The 18,159-nt window shown below is 44.2% G+C and overlaps 1 protein-coding gene across 1 annotated transcript in view; it reads right to left on the minus strand.

The window, feature by feature from the left end:
* Positions 1–9,450: 9,450 nt before the first annotated feature.
* The window catches only part of SNX18 (sorting nexin 18), a gene marked incomplete at its 5' end in the record, with an annotated part of 34,990 nt that continues 26,281 nt past the window's right edge, over positions 9,451–18,159 (minus strand). The window contains 1 exon segment of the mRNA XM_006149041.3: positions 9,451–12,117. Within this exon segment, the coding sequence (XP_006149103.2) occupies positions 11,864–12,117 (254 nt within the window).

Raw genomic sequence — 18,159 nt, forward strand, 5'->3', positions numbered from 1 at the left:
AAACAATGGTGGAAACAGATGAGCAAATGGGAACAAAAAGAAGGTGCCACAGAAGCCTCACCAGGGCCAGGCTGGACGAGGCGGACAAGCCCTGGCAACAGGCGAGAGCAGAGTTCAGGGGGGAGGGGCTGAGCCACGAAGAGCAATGAACCAAATGATCACAACCGGGGTGGGAGGGAATCCAAAAGAGCTGGGAACAGCCTGTTAATGTCCGCTGACTCAGTCCGCAGGTGTCATGTGGCAGCAGCCTGACCGGCAGTTACGAGGCCTCCCCACAGGAGAGGCGAAGTGCTGGGCCTCGACCCCCATTGTTGGAGAGGCCAGAACTATCAGAAGGAGACTCTGTGGACACCCAGGCAGTCCTAGCTGCACCGAGAGACGAGCATCTCAGGCCACAACAGGCTGGCCAAGCTTCTGCTGACAGAGATACATGCACCCAGAAACTTCGAAGGCAGTTTGCTCTGACCTTTAGTCAGGTTATTATTCCTAGGACTGTGGTGAGACGGCCGCAAGAGCTTACAAATAAAGTAAGATTTTCTGAGAGCCACCTTATCAAATCAGTACTTCATAGGGCCTAAGAGTCACTCTACAGAGAATAAACGACTCTTGAATCAGGACAAGATAAGTGTTAAACTCTAAAGGAAGAGGTTATCAGTCAAAAGGTGGTGGCTTCCCGCCAAGTGAACACAGTACAGAGGGAACCGTTCCTACCTTGGTCAAGAGACTCAGCCGGATGGTCCTCAGCACCTACTGCACCTGGCACCACTGTGTGTGGGCTGTCATCACGTCTGGACTGTCACAAAGCCTCCCAAATTGTGTCTCTGCTTCTGCCTTTGTCCACCCTCACAGAGCAGCCAAATCATGTTCTTTCCTTTCAAACCCCACCTCACTCCAAGCCCTCATTTATAAAGCCTACATGGCCCTCTGTGATCTGGACCCTCCCCTACTCACCTCTGCGCTTGTCTCCTACTCAGCCTGGTGTACCACCATCACCCAGCCACACTGCCCCTGCTGTGAGTCTCGCATCTCTGTATGCTCCTGCCTCAGGCCTTTGCACCTGCTGTCGCCGAGCTGGAGTGTTTTTCTCTGGGCTACTCACATGGCTCACTCAAGCCCTTCGGATCATTACTTCAGGTGGGAGGCCTGCCCTGACCACCTTATTTAAAACAACAATCTCCCCAACTCACTTTTTCTTCTCAGCATTTATCATCTGCTACGTATCATCTATCTCACCAGTATATTCAATGATGATGCCTTTTCTCCCAACTACAATGTAAATTCTTTTTATTTTCTTCCATGAGCAAGAAAGACAGCACCCCCAATGGAGTCTTGATGCCACGATCCACCCCCAGTTCAGCCAGCCCTGGTTCCTGGGCACTCACATCCTCTGTGTACTCACTCAGGGAGGTCTCCGGTATGAACTTGGAGCCTTCCCATGTGGGTCAGCCTCACTGAGCGGGGCATCTTACCACTGTGACACTATCTGGTCCCTGAGAACATAAAATCTTGCTGACTCTGGTCACTGCAGGATCCCCAGTGCCTAGAACACAAGAGGCATCCCATCACTATCTGTCAGATGAGTGAAGGGAACCCATCAACCCGTGTCCAGGATCTCCACTGTGCCAAGAGCTTCGACAAACTTTTGACCCTACATGACCAAGTGCGTGTCGGTACCAGGGTAACGACCTTCCCACAGCAGCCTTTGGTGAGGATGACTTGGTTCACGGTTTGTCCATGGCAGAGAACCAGCTAGACAGAAATCTGGTCTTGGTGCACATTTCTGTATTCAGGGAGTAAAGGAACCAGCAGGGCGAGTTACTACTTTTCCATCCTATTCAGGGTTTCAGACGCCCAAAGCTTCGATGAGGACGCGTTCCCTGGTGCTGACCTCCTTGAAAGTCCCCGGCCGCCCACTCAGAGGCCAGCATTCCTCGTGGTTCCCAGAACTCAGCTTGCGCCTTTCTCCCCAGCCCTGCTAGTCATGTTTAGGGAGAACGGACAGCAGCAAGTCGGTGTCCCCAGTTTTGCCAGTCGAAAATGACAGCCATACACCAACGGCTGGAGGGAGTGCTGTGCGGTGGGTTGTCACGTCGCCGAGGCCCAGAGCTGAATCCCACAGGCCGGTGCACAGACGCAGTGCCCACAGCTGAACAAAGCCGGCACTGTGGCCGGTTTCTCCTCCTGGAGCTAGAACAGAGGTCTTTGTGAAAAACCACCCTCATAAGGAGGTCGCCTGCCGGAGCTGGTGATGCCCACACTGAAGGCTAGCATTTTACCATTTTCATAAAGTGAAATTTCCTATTATTTGCAAACCTGGTGAGTCATGAAAATCTGTTTCTAAAACCACAACTCTAACTGTACTTACTGCTCCAACCCTAGCACACTGCCAGGATTTCAGGAAGTGTCAGATAGGGATAGGTCTTACCCTCCAGGAGACAGTCAGATCACCTCCTGATCCTTTTGTATGTTTGCCTGGTCTCTTCAAGGAAGCTGGAAAGTGATTAAGAATGGGAGTGTGTCCCCTGGGCATGATTTCTCACTTCCTATCTTTCTGTCTGTCCGGAGAGCACACACGCCCTATAGAAAAAGTCTAGCAAAAAAAAAAAAAAAAAGAAGAGCATGGGGTCAGGAGACCCTGCAGTCAGGGGACCTGCATTCTAATCCCAGCTCTTCTACTTTCTGGCTATGACATTACCAAATGTGTGTAAATTCGGTTTCCCTGCCTGTGAAATGGTTTTCTAGAGGGCGCTCTACAGTTAAGATAATGGAGGTGGTACAGGGAAGTACCAAACCCAAAGGAAAATGAACATATGTTATGTAAGTGGTCAGAAAATAAGTCAATATCACCCCAGGATCTACAGATAATCATCTATAGATAATCAATCTTATTATTTGCTAAATGCCATCATAAATGACAGAGGCCTGGCGTGTGTGGTGCAGCAAGCAGCACACCTGACAGCAGAGCTGGAAGCCACATGCTGACCATAGTTCAAGTCCCCGGCACAGCAGGCCTGAACACATGCCAGGTCTATGCAGGCCCTTAGGATCCTGGAGGATAAGAAGAACTGGAGGAAGGGATTGTAGTAGGACCAAGCTCTGGGAGGGTGCTTCTCTCTCTCATGCATGCACATGCTCTGTCATGTGCCATAGGACAAAAAAAAAAAATGCAAAAAAGGAATGACACTGGGGTCAGAGTATTGTAGAAAGCTTCACAGGAAAGGGAGAAGGGAAGGCTTTTGGATTTGGAAAATCAAATAATCTGTACCACATAAAACAGACTCTAGTGTGGTCATACCCATTTTTACAGGCGGACACTTCCCCAGCAGCACACATGCCAAGGCTGCTGAACTTCCACAAAGAGTAACACAGTGAAGACCGACACGGACACGATTGAGCCCACTGTCCACACAAGGCGGTTATTCCTGAGCCTTCCAAAACCTGCTTCCAGGTCTCAAAGGGTTGGCACAAAACTGTAGCTTTTGACCTTGATAACTTTTTATTTCCTAGATCGTCCATTTTACAATTTTTCTTCAGTTATCTTATTATTTTATTTTTTGGAGAGGTTTTTGCTATAGGGCACGTGCACTCTCCAGAGAGACAGATAGAGAGACAGAAAGCGAGAAATCACCCCCCAGGTGGGATGGCCATAATGCAATCCCTTCTCTTCCATTCTCCTCTCAGGATGTGGGCACGCACGCACACACGCCCAGCGCGAGTTTAAGCCACTGGGTCCAGGACTCGAACTGCAGTCGACTACAACACAGCCATTACACCAACTGCTGGTCCCTTTTTTTCTTTTAAAAATTTTTATAGTTTATTTATTCATCTATCTCATGAGCAAAAGGGAAAGACAGGGCAATGGTACTCCCAACAGGATTCGGCTGCTTCCATCCATCCCCACCCTCAGCCAGTCCTGAATCATAGGTAAGCACAGGCCTGGAATATGCAAGAGATCTCCAGACTTGAACTCCGAACCTTCTCACATGGGTTCGATTATCATTTTAAACAGCAAATACTTTGATGCTTTAAACTCAAAAGATATTAATAGAGTATACAATGAAATCTCCTTCCCACATCATCCCCCAGTTCCCAACCCCCAAAGCTAATAATGCTACCTTGCTGTAAGTTTTTTACATTGACTTACAGAAATAATCTAAATATGGGGGAGAGTCAAAAAGCACGTGGAAAATGGGTATCATAACAAACCTATGCATGTGTTAGGTATTGGAAAAGTCATGACATGCTTTTCTATGCAAAAAAAAGTGTCGTGACTTCACTGACAACAGAATACTTTAACATTTTTGCCCTAAAATAATTTCATGTCCCATAAACTTTTGAAGTCTTTCTATAAACAAACTTATTTTGTTTTACTAAACAGTAACATAAAATATTGCTCTGCCCTTTCTTAAAATTTTTCATGGGAAAACCCTGTAGTGGTATATACAGAGCTTCTGCATCTCGATTTTAATGACCGATGCCTGTAGTTTTTAATCCTTTAGGTAACAGTGACAGTTACCAAGGAACACCCATCAGCAGTTTCTTTGCATAGCTTCAAGAGGAGCCACCAGGGCCAGCAGGTGATGTGGTGGTTAAGGCACTGGACTCCCACATGGTCGACTGTGGTTCAAGTCCTGGACCTAGCAGCTTGAAAATCATGCTGTGTATGTGTGTGTGTTTGTGTGTGCGTGCGCATGTGAGCGCCCCAAATCCCAAGAGAATGGAGAAGAGATTGCAGTGTGGCCATCCTCCCTGGGGATGATTTCTCACTTTGCTACTCACTGTCTCTTTCTCCAGCAAGCAAACACTTAAAAAAAAAAAAAAAAAAAAGAATAGGCGCCATCAGAAGGACCGTATGTCAAGAAAGTCTCTTTTTCTGGAGTTTCGGGCCTCGTTTTTCTAGGGCATTCTGGTTCATACAAAGTATACACTGTGGGCTGAGCATTCTCCCAGCCTTGTGCTACGTCCTTAGCACCTACAACTCCAGCAGGCTTACCAGACAGCTCACAAACAGGGGCCCACTCTGGACAGAATGATTAAAAACTCAAGATTCTGAACACCAACAGACACACTGAAGCACCATCGATTTCAAGCTGAATGGAACTTGCTAAATTTGAAAGTGCACTCCATTTCTTTTTCCCAGAGGGAAACCATTTTGAATCCCAAACTGTAACTCTGCATTTATGACAACTGTTAAGTTTAACAAAAATGGAAGAAGTTGTCTAGTCAAAGGTGATCTACACAAATATTTTATTTGATTCAAGGCATGGTTGCTCCAAAAACGACTCAGAGGCACAAATTTCAACTGCCCAGAGTGAATGCAGTGGCCACATTTTAAAATGTCTACATGTAGTATGAGGTCAAGGCTGACACTGAATAGGCTACTCCTCTTTGTCCTGGGTCTCAAGTATATTTTTAAGTTGTGAAAGATGAACTCAATAAAATCACTAATCACCTGGCAAATAAAAAACAGGATTCTAATGCTGTCCTCTTCAGCGATTCCTGGCTCGGGCTACAGGACGGCTTCTTACACGTATTGGTACTCACCTTTCGCAGACCAAGGGTGGGGCCTCACTGGAAGGGTTCTCTCTGGAAAGCTGAGCCTTGCCTACCCTAACAGGAGTTTGGTGCATCTGAGAAGCTGTGGAGAATTAAGCACTTAGCTGGAATAGGAAAGGATGCTGTTCTACGGTTCTGGGACGTAGAAGCTGAAATGGGGCCGGGCTGGGGAAGGCAGGCAGAGGTGAGTCAGGCTTAATCAGGAACTCGGCCTGACTGGGACCCGAGTGTGGATTCCTGATTTTCCATGGTTGAGGTGACTATTTTGTACTTTCAGTATCTCATCTCACCCCTTCTCACACACACAGAGATCTTTATTATGTCCCTAGTCCTGTTTCGACTCAAGGCTTTTCATCTGCCATTCAATTCTCACTCTGTAGCTGTAAAGGGGATACTATCAGGTCGTTGGGAAACTCATGACATGCTTTTCTATGCGAAAATGTGTCAGGACTTTCCCAGCGACCCAATATATTCCCTTGGATGAGAAAACGGGCTCAGAGGAGTGAAGCGACTAGCCCAAGGTCACACAACATTCAGGAAGACAGCTATTTTTTTATTTTTTGAGAGGTATTTTGCTATAGGGCACGTGCGCTTACCAGAAAGAGAGATAGAAAGCAAGAAATCACCTCCCAGGGGTTATGGCCACGCCGCAATCCCTTCTCCATTCCACTCTTGGGATCTTAGGCACGCACGCACGCACGCCAGCCCGGCGTGAGTTTAAACCACCGGGTGCAGGACTCAAACCACGTTCGACTACTTGGGAGTCCAGCGACATAGCCGTTACGCCAACTGCTAGTCCTAACACAGCTATCGTTTATTAAGTCCCCCCTTCCAACGTTTTCCTATCACTTCTCCTGTTTTTTAAAGAAGGGATGTTGCAGTGGTCTAGGACTTGACACAGTGCTTATTCTAGTAGCCTTGATCCTTCAGTCGCCCTGAGGCTGGCTTCATGGCACAGAGGTGACGCGCTGCTCAGGATCTCACATAACCACCATGGCTTGAAGCCCTGGCCTGGTCGGCCTGAAACACACGCCAAGTGTCCAAGCACGTGCCCAAGGAGGAGGCCCAAGATCTGACAGGCTGAGGACTGGAGGAAGGGGATCTGGCAAGACCAGGGTACTCATCTCTCTCGTTTGCCCACACGCACTCTTTTATCAATGAAGAAAAAAGTCTAATAATTCAATAAAGCTCCAAGTAGATCTATCGTACAACTAAGGAAACTGGGGCTCATGACAGGCTGGTGGGTTGCCGAAGCCATAGAGTAGAAAAGCTACAATCTGACCCAGGTCTCTGGCTTCAAAGCATTGCCTTTCTCACTGAAATGCTGGGTCAGCTTGCAGAGAAGTGCAACAACTCAGCAATTAGCTGCATCCTGAAAGCCATTTCCTGGAGTGACTATAAACATTTCAGTCACTGGAAAATTAAGGTCTGATGCATGTGTCCACATTCAGAGAGGCTGGAGGGACATGCAGCGACACCATACCACACCACACTACACATCCTAAGCTTGCCTCAGCTCCCCGGAAGGCAGCTTCGTGCAGACAACTGCCCTTGCCCTCAGCCCACTTCTGGCACAAGCTCACCAATGAAGTCGAACTGTCCTGGAAGACAGGCAGCCAACATGGCAGTTTGGTAAGCCCCCTCTCTTATCAGAGTCATAACAGCACTGAGACCACGTACTCCAAACCTGCAATCCAGGGGAAGGCAGTAGTAATGACCTAACCCCAGATGAACTACTCTTGGAAGAGGGGCAGACTGGCCTGGCCTCCACTGCTGGGGTGTGTGGGTTCCTGTCCCAGGAGTGCTAGCATAACAGCATCTTTCTGTGCTCTGCCTAGCAGTCCATGGCATCACCCCGCAGGCTCACTGGAGCAACTACTTGGGGAATGCTCTGTTGCTTCCACCCAAGACCAAGTGGTACTTGCTGTGGCTAACCCACACTCCAACCAGCTACAAGTAAACATTTGACACAGAGTTTCTACCAAGGTCATTCTTTGTGTGTGTGTTTTGTTAAAAATGCAAATGTTTCTCTCAGTGTCTTTCTTTACTTGCCCAAGGTCATTCTCAGGCTCTGAAATGTGCTTGTATTTGCATGGAGGTGGGAGGTGGAGAGAAGGGGGAAACAGGCAGAGTTTGGTACTTTTCCTGCCTCCCTTCCTAACAACGCGAAGGTCACACCTGGCATGCTTCCCAGGCTATGGAAGACTGTAGTCGGCCCTCCCCTCATGCCTAGGGTCCACAGTGAGACTCCTCATCACTTCAGCAGTGGGGACCTGAGAAGATGTGAAGGCATTCTGAAGAGCAGGGAAATGTGATCCGGTCTAGACAAAACAGGTTCGAGCCAGATCCCAAACTGAATCTCAGCTCCATCACTTAGTTTATGTGATCTTGGTCAAAAGATCTTTTTAAGTCATCTATCAACTGGAGATGGAACCTTCCTCATAGATGTGTTTTGAGGACTAACAAACCAAGTTCATAATAAGAGGCATCAGTATGTCCCCTCTCTTCCCACCCCTTCCCTTCCAGACAACCTCTCCTCATAGTCTCCCCAAACCATAGGCAATTTGTCCGGCTTGGAACAGGGCTCTGCCGCTGGTCCAAGCACATCTACAACCTAAAAAAACAGCCTGGCCATTTCAGAGCTTGGACGGTGCTAAGAAAGTCAGGCCACAGAACAAGCTGATGGCAGATTACAAAGCCCCACAAAGAGGGCAAGCTTAATTCCAGATGAGACTCTGGCTCCTCATAGGGCATGCCACGTCCCTGTACCCACAGGATTTTGGTTTAGGCAGTCTGACTTGGTCTATTCTGGGCTACCAAGAGAGACAGGGTGTAAAGTACCTAAGCACCTACTAGGTGCAAGTGTTGGACTCACAGTGGCTATTATTTCAAAGCATCTACTCACAATTTACTGCTATATGCTATTTCAGACTAATATTATTAACAAAAGCAGATCCTCTGTGAGAAATCCTGAATGGGTTTAAAATAATCAAATTAGCTCAGAAGTTTTATGAGTAATGTACATGGCAACTACAGGGCACATGCTCTTCTCTTGTGTGTGTGTGTGTGTGTGTGTGTGTGTGTGAGTCAGTCTCCATGTTGAATAAATGCCTCCTTGACAAATGGAGAAGAGACAATTATAATATCCCATTGAAGTTGAGAAATAAAGTAACCTCTGTTTATTTTTTAAACAATAACCAGGCTGAACTGCACTAATCATAACATTTTGAAGGAAATAAAACAATATTCAACATTTCTAGTCTATAAATAAATAGTACCCTGTTTTACTTACTCTGTTAACCAAAGATAAAGTCTGGAAATGAGAAAAACTGGATAAAGCTCGTGGATTTAAAAATATCGGACATGGTATCTGATTCCAAGAAAATGAAGACATAAATGGAAAAAACGGCTACAACAATGAACTTAGTAAAGGGCGACACTTAAGGGCTTAGACATAAAATTTTACATGTTTCACTAGACAGACTGAAAACATTTCTCAAGTCCTTAATTACGAGAACAGCAGCAACACTTAAGACCAATAAAAACCGGCATTTAAGCATATGCCGTATTATTAGGAATAAACACAAGAGGACTGGATCCGTGAAGCCCAAGAAAATCCCAATTACTATGCCACTGTGGCCAATGTGCCCTGGCTCTGAGGTTCCCTTTCAAATAAACGCGTCCCCTCATTCTGGGTGGAACAGTATCTTCGGCTAGCACAGCCTGCGTGGGCAAAGATGTTACAGTTCACGGCTGCAGAAGTCTCACTGCCTAAGGGCTACAGCACATAGACAACTCTGTCTATAATCAAAACAGCAAAACCAGGCTTGGGTGCACCCTTTCATGTTACAAACACATATCAGAATTACAAATTACGGAAATAAAGACAAATAATGACATGAAGGGCATGATAGTTTATTTTAAAAAACTGTACCACACTGATCATTAATGACCAGCATACAAATGACAATGGCTTTTTTTTTCTCTTGGGTATTAACATTGCAGTATTTTTATATACTGAAATGTTTCAATAGGACCAAGAACGTTAGAGAATAAAGATCTTAGATGAAGATGAACACTAATAGTTTTGGTGTCCTACCTCACAGAATTAATTTAAACCCCTTGTGAATCAGTGGCATTATCATGTTATGTAGTTATGAGGAACGAAGTTCTCTTTGAAGTAGGCAGCATGAACTTACAATTGCTTACGCTTCCATCTTTAGTTTCTATCATTTAAGCTATGTCCACCCTGGCTAAAGCATAATCATACAGACACCTCAGAAAATTTCCATGCTACCATTGCACAAGTTTAGTGATTTTATGGTTTTTTTTTTCCAAAAAAAAAAAATCTAAATAAAGAGGCAAATAAAAGTGACTTTCAAATCATTTGAAAAGCATCGTGCTTATTTGTCCAATACAGACTCAAACTTAAATTAAATGCTATCATTATAATCTTCAAACTTCTGCAATAAAATTAAAATTTCTATATAAATGGGTCTTGTCCATCGAACTATACTTCGTAATCAGCAAGAGAAAGGTACTTTTTGGAGAACAAAACATTTGGTTATAGTTCCGCATTACCTGTAGTAAAGACAAAGCCTTGTGGTGTTAAATCTGGCTCTAATAACCTACAGCACAAAATTTTGACCCAAGATCTAAATGATGATAAATCTGATCTTAAAAAATTCAACCCATCGGAGATTAGTTTTTAGAGAGTAAATATGCTGTTGAGAAATTCTTTCAACGACCTTTTCTGTTTTGTGACTATCTGCAAACCACCCCTTTTCTTGGGTCATAGTGACTCACCGACATGTCGGACCGGCCTCCTTTACGTCCATGCTACCGTTTCAGTACCCAGGGATTTCTGAGGCAGTAAGTTTGACTTCATAAAAACAGTAGATACTTGAACCTTTCAGTGACAGTTTTTAAATCTGTAAACTCAAGAATCACATTTAGCTTAGCAACTATAAAAACATTGAGACTGGCATTTCGAGCCGGAATCTCCTTGTGCTTTTAAAAGCAAGCTGCTTTTGAAACTTTTTGGTATTTACCAGCCATTTGTATTTCCCTTGTAATAATAAAAGAATATATTTAAAATCATTTTAAGGTTATGTGTCCTGGGGGGGAGGGGGAGCTTATCAATACTTTTTTTGGAAACACGGTATAAATCGATTCTTTTCCTTCAGTATTTGGAATAGTAGAAATTATATCTGGTCCCGCCTAAGATCAACCAACATCACTTCTCATTACGTATAACACTGAAATTTACAGACATCCCTGAAAAGTTTTTGATTAAGTAAACGAGTGAATCACAGTGGAGTCTCAATCAGTTAACAGTGTAGATCCATTAAAAAAAAAAAATGAATACTAAAAGAAAATCTTCAAGGAAAAAAAAACAAAAACCTCCTAAGAATTAAAATCATGTTATGTAGTCACCGATTCTGTACTTGTATCCCCTGACTGATCGGACTCCTCCTTCTCCGTGTTATAAGACATTTCTGCTAAAACCTTCACGCCAAGTTTTCAGGACACTTGCATGAAGAGCTATGCTACTGTAGCAGCTAAGGGAACAGAGCGGCACCGTTTCTTTCCTGACAGACTTCATATCCCAACACCAGCATCGAGTCTCGCTCCTCTGCTCCTCTGCATTCACCAGCATCTTATCAGGAGACAGAACTTGCTGTGCACATTGATGACAGCTGATCCTCCTACCCCTCCCCTCTGCCTCAATAGGAGGTTATCATCAGTTTGTTATTATCAGCACTGGCCTTTCTCTCTCTCAATCAGAAAAGTTGTGGTGTACTTAAAAGGAGGAGGGGGGGTTAAAAACCAAGAGTCTAAAGGCACAAAGTCGCATAGCTGCTCTAGTTGGAGTTTGTAAACAGAGAACAGGTTGAATTTAGGTAATCCCAATCTATGAGAGTAAAAAGGCATCCACAGCAGGCTTTTTATCCAGCCGGCTTCTTTGAGACCCTTTATGGGTTTGAGGTCTACAAAGTATACACTAAAATACCCATACTTCAAAAAGCAATAAGGCAAATAGTATAATCATTATTCCCAAAGTTACAATGGTAGTGTCGGCATACATAGTATAATTTAGTTACAATGTGTGGTACTGTTTCTATTATATAACCATATTAACTGTTTATTTCCTACATAATTATATATTCAGCTGGGTTTCAGTTGAACACAAAACCATCCTTGTACCACCACTGATAGTTGGCAATAGCTCTTTGATAGCAGTTTTTATTCTGCTGTAGAAATGATCCTTGAACTGAAAAAAAGTCCACAATCCAATATCCAGTCATTAAACACTATCATATTTGTGAAGAGCTTCTTCCAACTTCTGGGTCACTTTTTGGAAAAATATTATCTGTTGTTGTAAGAAATGCTGCATCTGTGATTTAAAGTCTCTTACTCGAATTTGATGGAAGTGGTGAATTTCAGCCAAAGTGGCAAAGGAAATAGTGTTACAGCGATCTTGAATGCCATCAGCTTTTTGGACCTCCATCTTCCCTTCTTCCACGTGTCGCCTACTCTCCTTTACTTTGGTAAGAGCTCCTGTAGTTAGAAATAATAATAATTAATTCATTTAAAATATGCGCACACACATCCCAAAGACATAGCTGTTCAACAGAATTTGGGGCATTTGAAAAACTTGCCTATGTTATTCCAAAGTCCTGTGGAATTTAAAGTGATGACTGAAATTACTCATTTTAAAAAATGAAGAAATCTGGCTAACTTCCTGAAAAATTGTAACATTGGGACAATTTCACTTTATCAAACTAGCACTTGCTATATTGACCAAGTCTCTATAGTATCTGTCATCTCTTCCAAGTAGAGGTGCTATAAATAATATAATAAACTGCAAAGGCATTGTCCTTAAAAAGACAAATCAAAAAATTCTAGGAACCAGCAAATGGTGTAATGGCTACAGCACTGGACGCCCCCACGTAGTGGACCAGGATTCCAGTCCAGGATCCAGTGGCTTGAAAGTCATGCCAGGCACGTGTGCGGGCATGCCCACCCAAAATCCCAAGAGGAGAACAGAGAAGGGACCGGGGCATGGCCATTTCCATGGGAGGTGGTTTCTCACTTTCTGTCTCTCTCTCTCTGTCTCTGGCGAGTGCACATGCCCTATAGCAAAAATCTCTCTAAAAAAAATTATGCCATTTTCACATGCTTAAAAGGGGTGAGGCCACTAATCCACGTACATTAAGAGAATGGTACAACATCTCATAGGCCCAGCTGGTGGTTTAACTCCCAGGGCAACCTGTCCTCACGCTTGGTGAGGGGGGACATGCCTACTTGGGAAGCTGAGACAGGAGACTTGTGACAGAAAGAGATAGTCTTAAAAAAAGAAGACAAAACAAACACACAAACAAAACCAATACCCCATAAAGAATGCAAACCCACCTCCTCAGAAAGTCTCGTTAAAGGATTAGCGTAGAGACTCCGGAACCAGTCCCTGAGACAAGCTCGACCGACCTGAGGCTGTGTTTTGGAAGTCGTGCCACATTGAGACGGGGCCTGGCAATGTTGCCGGCCTACAATTAGAGGCCCCCTCAGGGCTGGCCAGGCACACATCTTGTTCATCTCAAATAAATGCGCAGCTGCAACGCTTGGCACAGAGCGTGCTGATGGTGCAGGGGTGCGCTGTGCACACGTGCCCGCTTCTACCTCCGCCTTCAATCAGGGGACCATGTCCGGAGTACTCGGCCTTGAGCAGTAAGAATCACTTTTTCTTTCGGAGTTTTAAGTGTGCCCTAAGGATGACTTGGGAACAACACAGAAGTGCCATTGCTACTTGTCAAGGAAGATATCCAGAGGGTGTTTCAAGGCTGGGCTGGGAGATCGGTCATTCTGACAGGTGCCCCAAGAGGAAGCACAGTCCTCCCAAGACGCAAAGGCTCAGGGTGTGGATGGGGTAGGAAATGTGGGCTATTCATAGCATCCCGGAACGAGCAGGGATAAAGCGCCCATCACTTCAACACTAGCTTAAGAATTCAAATGTCCTAGCTCCCCTACCACTCTTCTACTACGCCACGCTGACGGCCACGACAAAACAGTGAGAGCAACAGGGGGCACATGGCTGGGGCTGAGACGGCACTCACTGAGCGGGGACGGGAGGCTGGAGAGACGAGGGAGGAGGCTGAGGGACTGCTTCTGAACAGCAGTTTTACCTCATGGCGCATGACACAAAGCAAGAGGCCCTATTTCTAAACTTCTTCAAATTGACTATAAAATATTAACAAAGGATAAACCAGGTATTAAATAAAGCCCTTAAGGGTAAGTCAGTGTGCTTTTTTTTTTTTTTTTTTTTTTTGCACATTTCAAAGACCTGAGAAATGAAAACCAACAACGACAAATTTTATATATACGTATGTGTTCGTATATAGACTCACATATTTCTTTTCATTTATTTAGTCTAAATGAGATCTTTAGGTTAAAAGCAGCAGAACCTTGGAGTAAGGAGATCACCCAGGGACAGGAGGTGCACCAAGCGCCAGGCTACACACCCATTTCCACTGAACCCCACCAAACAGAAGTGTGCTCTGCTAGATCAAAAGCAAGAAGCCATCCCCATTCTTCTTTTTTTAAGAAGCTTTTCCCTTAGGGCACGTAACTCACCAGAGAGAGAGACAGACAGATAGAGACAGACAGAGACAGACAGTGAGAGGGAAAGTGAGAAATCACCCCCCCCCCCGGGGGGAATAGTCATGCCACAATCCGTTCTCCTCCATTCTCTTCCCGGGACCTTGGGCACGCATACTCATGCCCGGTGTGCGTTTCCCCAGTGTGAGTTTCAAGCCACTGGCTCCAGGACTCGAACTGCAGACAGCTATATGGAAGTCCAGTGACATAATCACTACACTATCTGCTGGTCCTATCCCCTGCCCCCGTTCTACCAGGAAGCTGCAGCTGACAGTATGGTACTTTCCTACTATGGCTGACGGTGCCTGAAAAGCACAGGTTGGCCTGCTTACAGTTTGCATTAAAAAGAGAAAGACTTCCCTGTCAAAAAGGAAAAACAAATGTTTTCTAGTAACAACATTTATCTTCATTATATTTGCACAGGTTTCACATTTTACATGCAAACATTGAAGCTGAAAAGACCAAGAAAGTATAGAACATAGCATTAAAGGAAAAATTTTCAAAGACAATGGAGAATATAAAACATAAATTTTAAAATGGCAAAAAAGGGAATGACTTTTTTTTTCTTTTGAGATTTTTTTGTTATAGGGGCATGCACTATCCAGAAAGACAGACATAAAGTGAGAAATTATCCACCCCCCTGCCAAGGGGAAGGCCATGCCACAATCCCTTCTTCATTTTCCTCTTGGGATTTTGGGCATGCATGCACATGGGCCTGGAGTGAGTTTCAAGTTGCCAGGTCTGGGACTTGAACCAATCAACTATCTGGGAGTCCAGTGACATAATGGTAGAACACGTGGGAGTCCAGCAATGTAACCATTATGCCATTTGCTGGTCCCAGAAGTGGCAAATTAAAATAGAAAAGACTTATGTGATGTGTCTATTTTTTCATCTGATTTCAATCCAAGGTACCCAAGGAGACCGGAAGGCCAATGCTCAGACACTGTGGACCAACCTGCCAGACCCTGCCCTGCTCAGACTCGGACACATGTGGCTGGCAGTTGCCACCTGCGTTGGTAATATTACGAAAGTCTCACTTGCTCTAGTTTATTAGACCCTGGCTTTTAGTCAGATACTTCAGTACAACACCAGAGACTCTGAACCCTGGCCCTGAGGTGTGTGAATGTCAACTACATTGCAACTTGTCAGATTCCATGTTAAATCGCCCTATTTTTAGGAACCACATTCTAATACGCAGAATTGCAAATGTGCACCTAGAGCAACTAACTAATCTGAAAATGAATGTCTGGAGTTTTCACAACCTACCATGGTCAGTATGCAAACTCTCACATACCACAGTAAGTATGGAAAGTTCTATGAGACCTAAGGAACTTCTGGCATTTAATACCTTCAAGCTTTCTAAGTGTACATACTAAAGGAGCCAAGGAAATTTTAAGACCTGTTTTTCACCCAAGAATGAATTTAGTAAGTAAATAAAAGAAATGCTGCTTTTTAAAATTACATTCATATATATTTTTAATTGTCAGAGAGTATGTACACTCACCAGAGACAAAGATGGGGTTGGGGAAGAAAGCATCCCCCAGTGGTCACACCACAATGCCTCTTCCTCCATTTCTCAATCCTGTGAGGAATCTGGGCATACATGCCCAATGTGGTTTTCAAGTCACAAGGGCCAGGATTCAAATCACAGTCAGCCATGTGGGATCTGGCTCCTTTAACCACTGGGCCATAGAGCTGGCCCACAATTTTTTTTTTTTCTAAAGTCCCCAAAAAGGTTAGGCTCTTGGCAAAGAATTTTAATTCATTGAACAAACATTGATGGAGAGCTTCACACGTACAGAGCGCACTGCTAAGACAGCAAGATCCAAACCTGGAGGCATTTAAGCCCATGCCTCTGGAGGTTCACAAGAAAGTCATATCACAAAGCGGCCTCTGGACAGGCACAAAGTGACACGGGATCACGAACTGTGCAAGTTGTGTAAGTCTGCAGGGGAGCTGGTCAGGCTTTCTCTAGGATGACATGTGAATATTGCCACTGAGAGAGCACTCAGAGGGCCTGCGACACGCCAGAACTGTGCGAAGGATGGCGGCTGGTGCTGGTGGGCAAGGAGCAGGAAGAATGTACCAGTAGTAAATAATGTATTCTAGGCCCGTTCATACTCTACCTCTAACCTTCACTACAACTGTATTAATACAAGACGGGACTCCTAGTTGACAAGGAAATTGAGTTAGTTACTCAACATGTTTGAGCCAGGTAACAGAGGCAACCTAAGTGTACCTGATTTCAAAGCCAACACTACAGTCAGTCAGAAGGAAATTGGAGCTTGAACAGGCAAGAGGGCAAGGTGGGCCTAGGTGAGGGCAGGGCTTAGTGGGTAGAAGGCCTAGGAAGTAGGGGTCGCTGCTGTCTCTCCTTCCTGGGCCACAGCCTCCAGGCTTCTTCAGGTCCCGGTGCCACTTCCTTTCTTGCCTTACTTAACATGTCTTGAGCTTTTGTTTCAGCATGTAATTCCGAAGGCACTGTGAGTATATCAAACAAACTATTTAGGCTTTCAAAACTTCTCTCTAGAACCTTACTATAAGCTCATTCAATGGACTAACTGCACAAGTAAAGTCCTTTAATGCTTGTAATACTTCTGATTTTATCTTTCTAGCAACACAATTAGGGTACCACAAAACAAAATACTGAAAAGCAACACGTATTTCATTATTTTAGAAATCTAAGCCCACACTTAGATTGGGGAGAGGAGTTTCCTCATTTCTTTCTTTCTTTTGTATCTATTAGGTCGCTGGGAAAGTCATTACCTATTTTCCTGTTTTGCTATGCAAAGATGCATCATGAACGGGACTAGCAGGTGGCATGGCATTTGAGATGTTAGACTCCCACACGGTTCAAGTCCTGGACCTGGTGGCTTGCTTTCCCACTTTCTCTCTCTCTGGTGAGCACATATGTCCTATAGCAAATGGAAAAATAATAACAATGATAAATAAACATAAAATTAATTTAGCGCTGGCAGGTGGTATGGTGATTAAGGTGGCTGGACTCCCACATGGCTGACCATGGTTCAAGCACCAGACCTGGCAGCTCACTTTCTCACTTTCCTTCTCTCTCTCTAGTCAACTTCAAAAAACTAAAATATAAAAAAATAATGACAATGAATAAAATTAAATAAAAAATTCTTTAAAAAACAAAATTAATTTTTGAAAAGTGTCATGATGTTCCCAACAACCCAATACTTCAATGCTATTGGAAGATGACATAAACGAAGAACTACCACCAAAAATATTAAATACAATCCTTCTAGGAACACATGGGGTTTTTTTCTGTTTATTTTGGTGCAGCTGGACATCTCAGAAAAAAATTACTTTATTTTGCAAGCTAGAAAAGACAGAACAATCCATTTGGGAGAATAAGCACCCACAAGTTCATTCCACTTGGAGTTCCAGTTTAATCCACGTAATGCAATTCAAATCCATAATCATATGTTGGGATCACAATCGCAGGGAGATAAGGAGAGAGGTGTTTGAAAAGACAGAGAGATGTGACTGCTGTTTAAGGGGCTCAACTTATTTTCTGGGGTGACAAAGCAGACATGCCTGAAAAAATTAAGGACCTGTACAAAACAGGATGTGAAGGTATTAAATAGCACACTATAAAAGCATAAGTTGTAGAACAGTTAGAGCTATATGTAATCAAGGAAGATGATGTCTCGGGGCTAGCAGGTGGCGTGGTAGTTAAGGGCGTGGGACTCCCACATGGCAGACCACGGTTTGTGTCCCAAACCTGGAAGATTGCTTCCTCACTTTCCCTTTCTCTCTCTCTGTTCAAATTAAAAAATAACAACAAATGGAATTAAACGAATACATAAATATTTTTTAAAAAAGATGAAGTCTCTACAAAACTGTATCTGCGGGACCAGCAGTTAGTATAATGGCTATGTCGCTAGACTCCCATGTAGTCAACCGCGGTTCACGTCCCGGACCCGA

The sequence above is a fragment of the Tupaia chinensis genome, unplaced genomic scaffold (genome assembly GCF_000334495.1).
Source record: "Tupaia chinensis unplaced genomic scaffold, TupChi_1.0 Scaffold000251_1, whole genome shotgun sequence".
In the NCBI taxonomy this organism is placed as follows: Eukaryota; Metazoa; Chordata; class Mammalia; order Scandentia; family Tupaiidae; genus Tupaia; species Tupaia belangeri.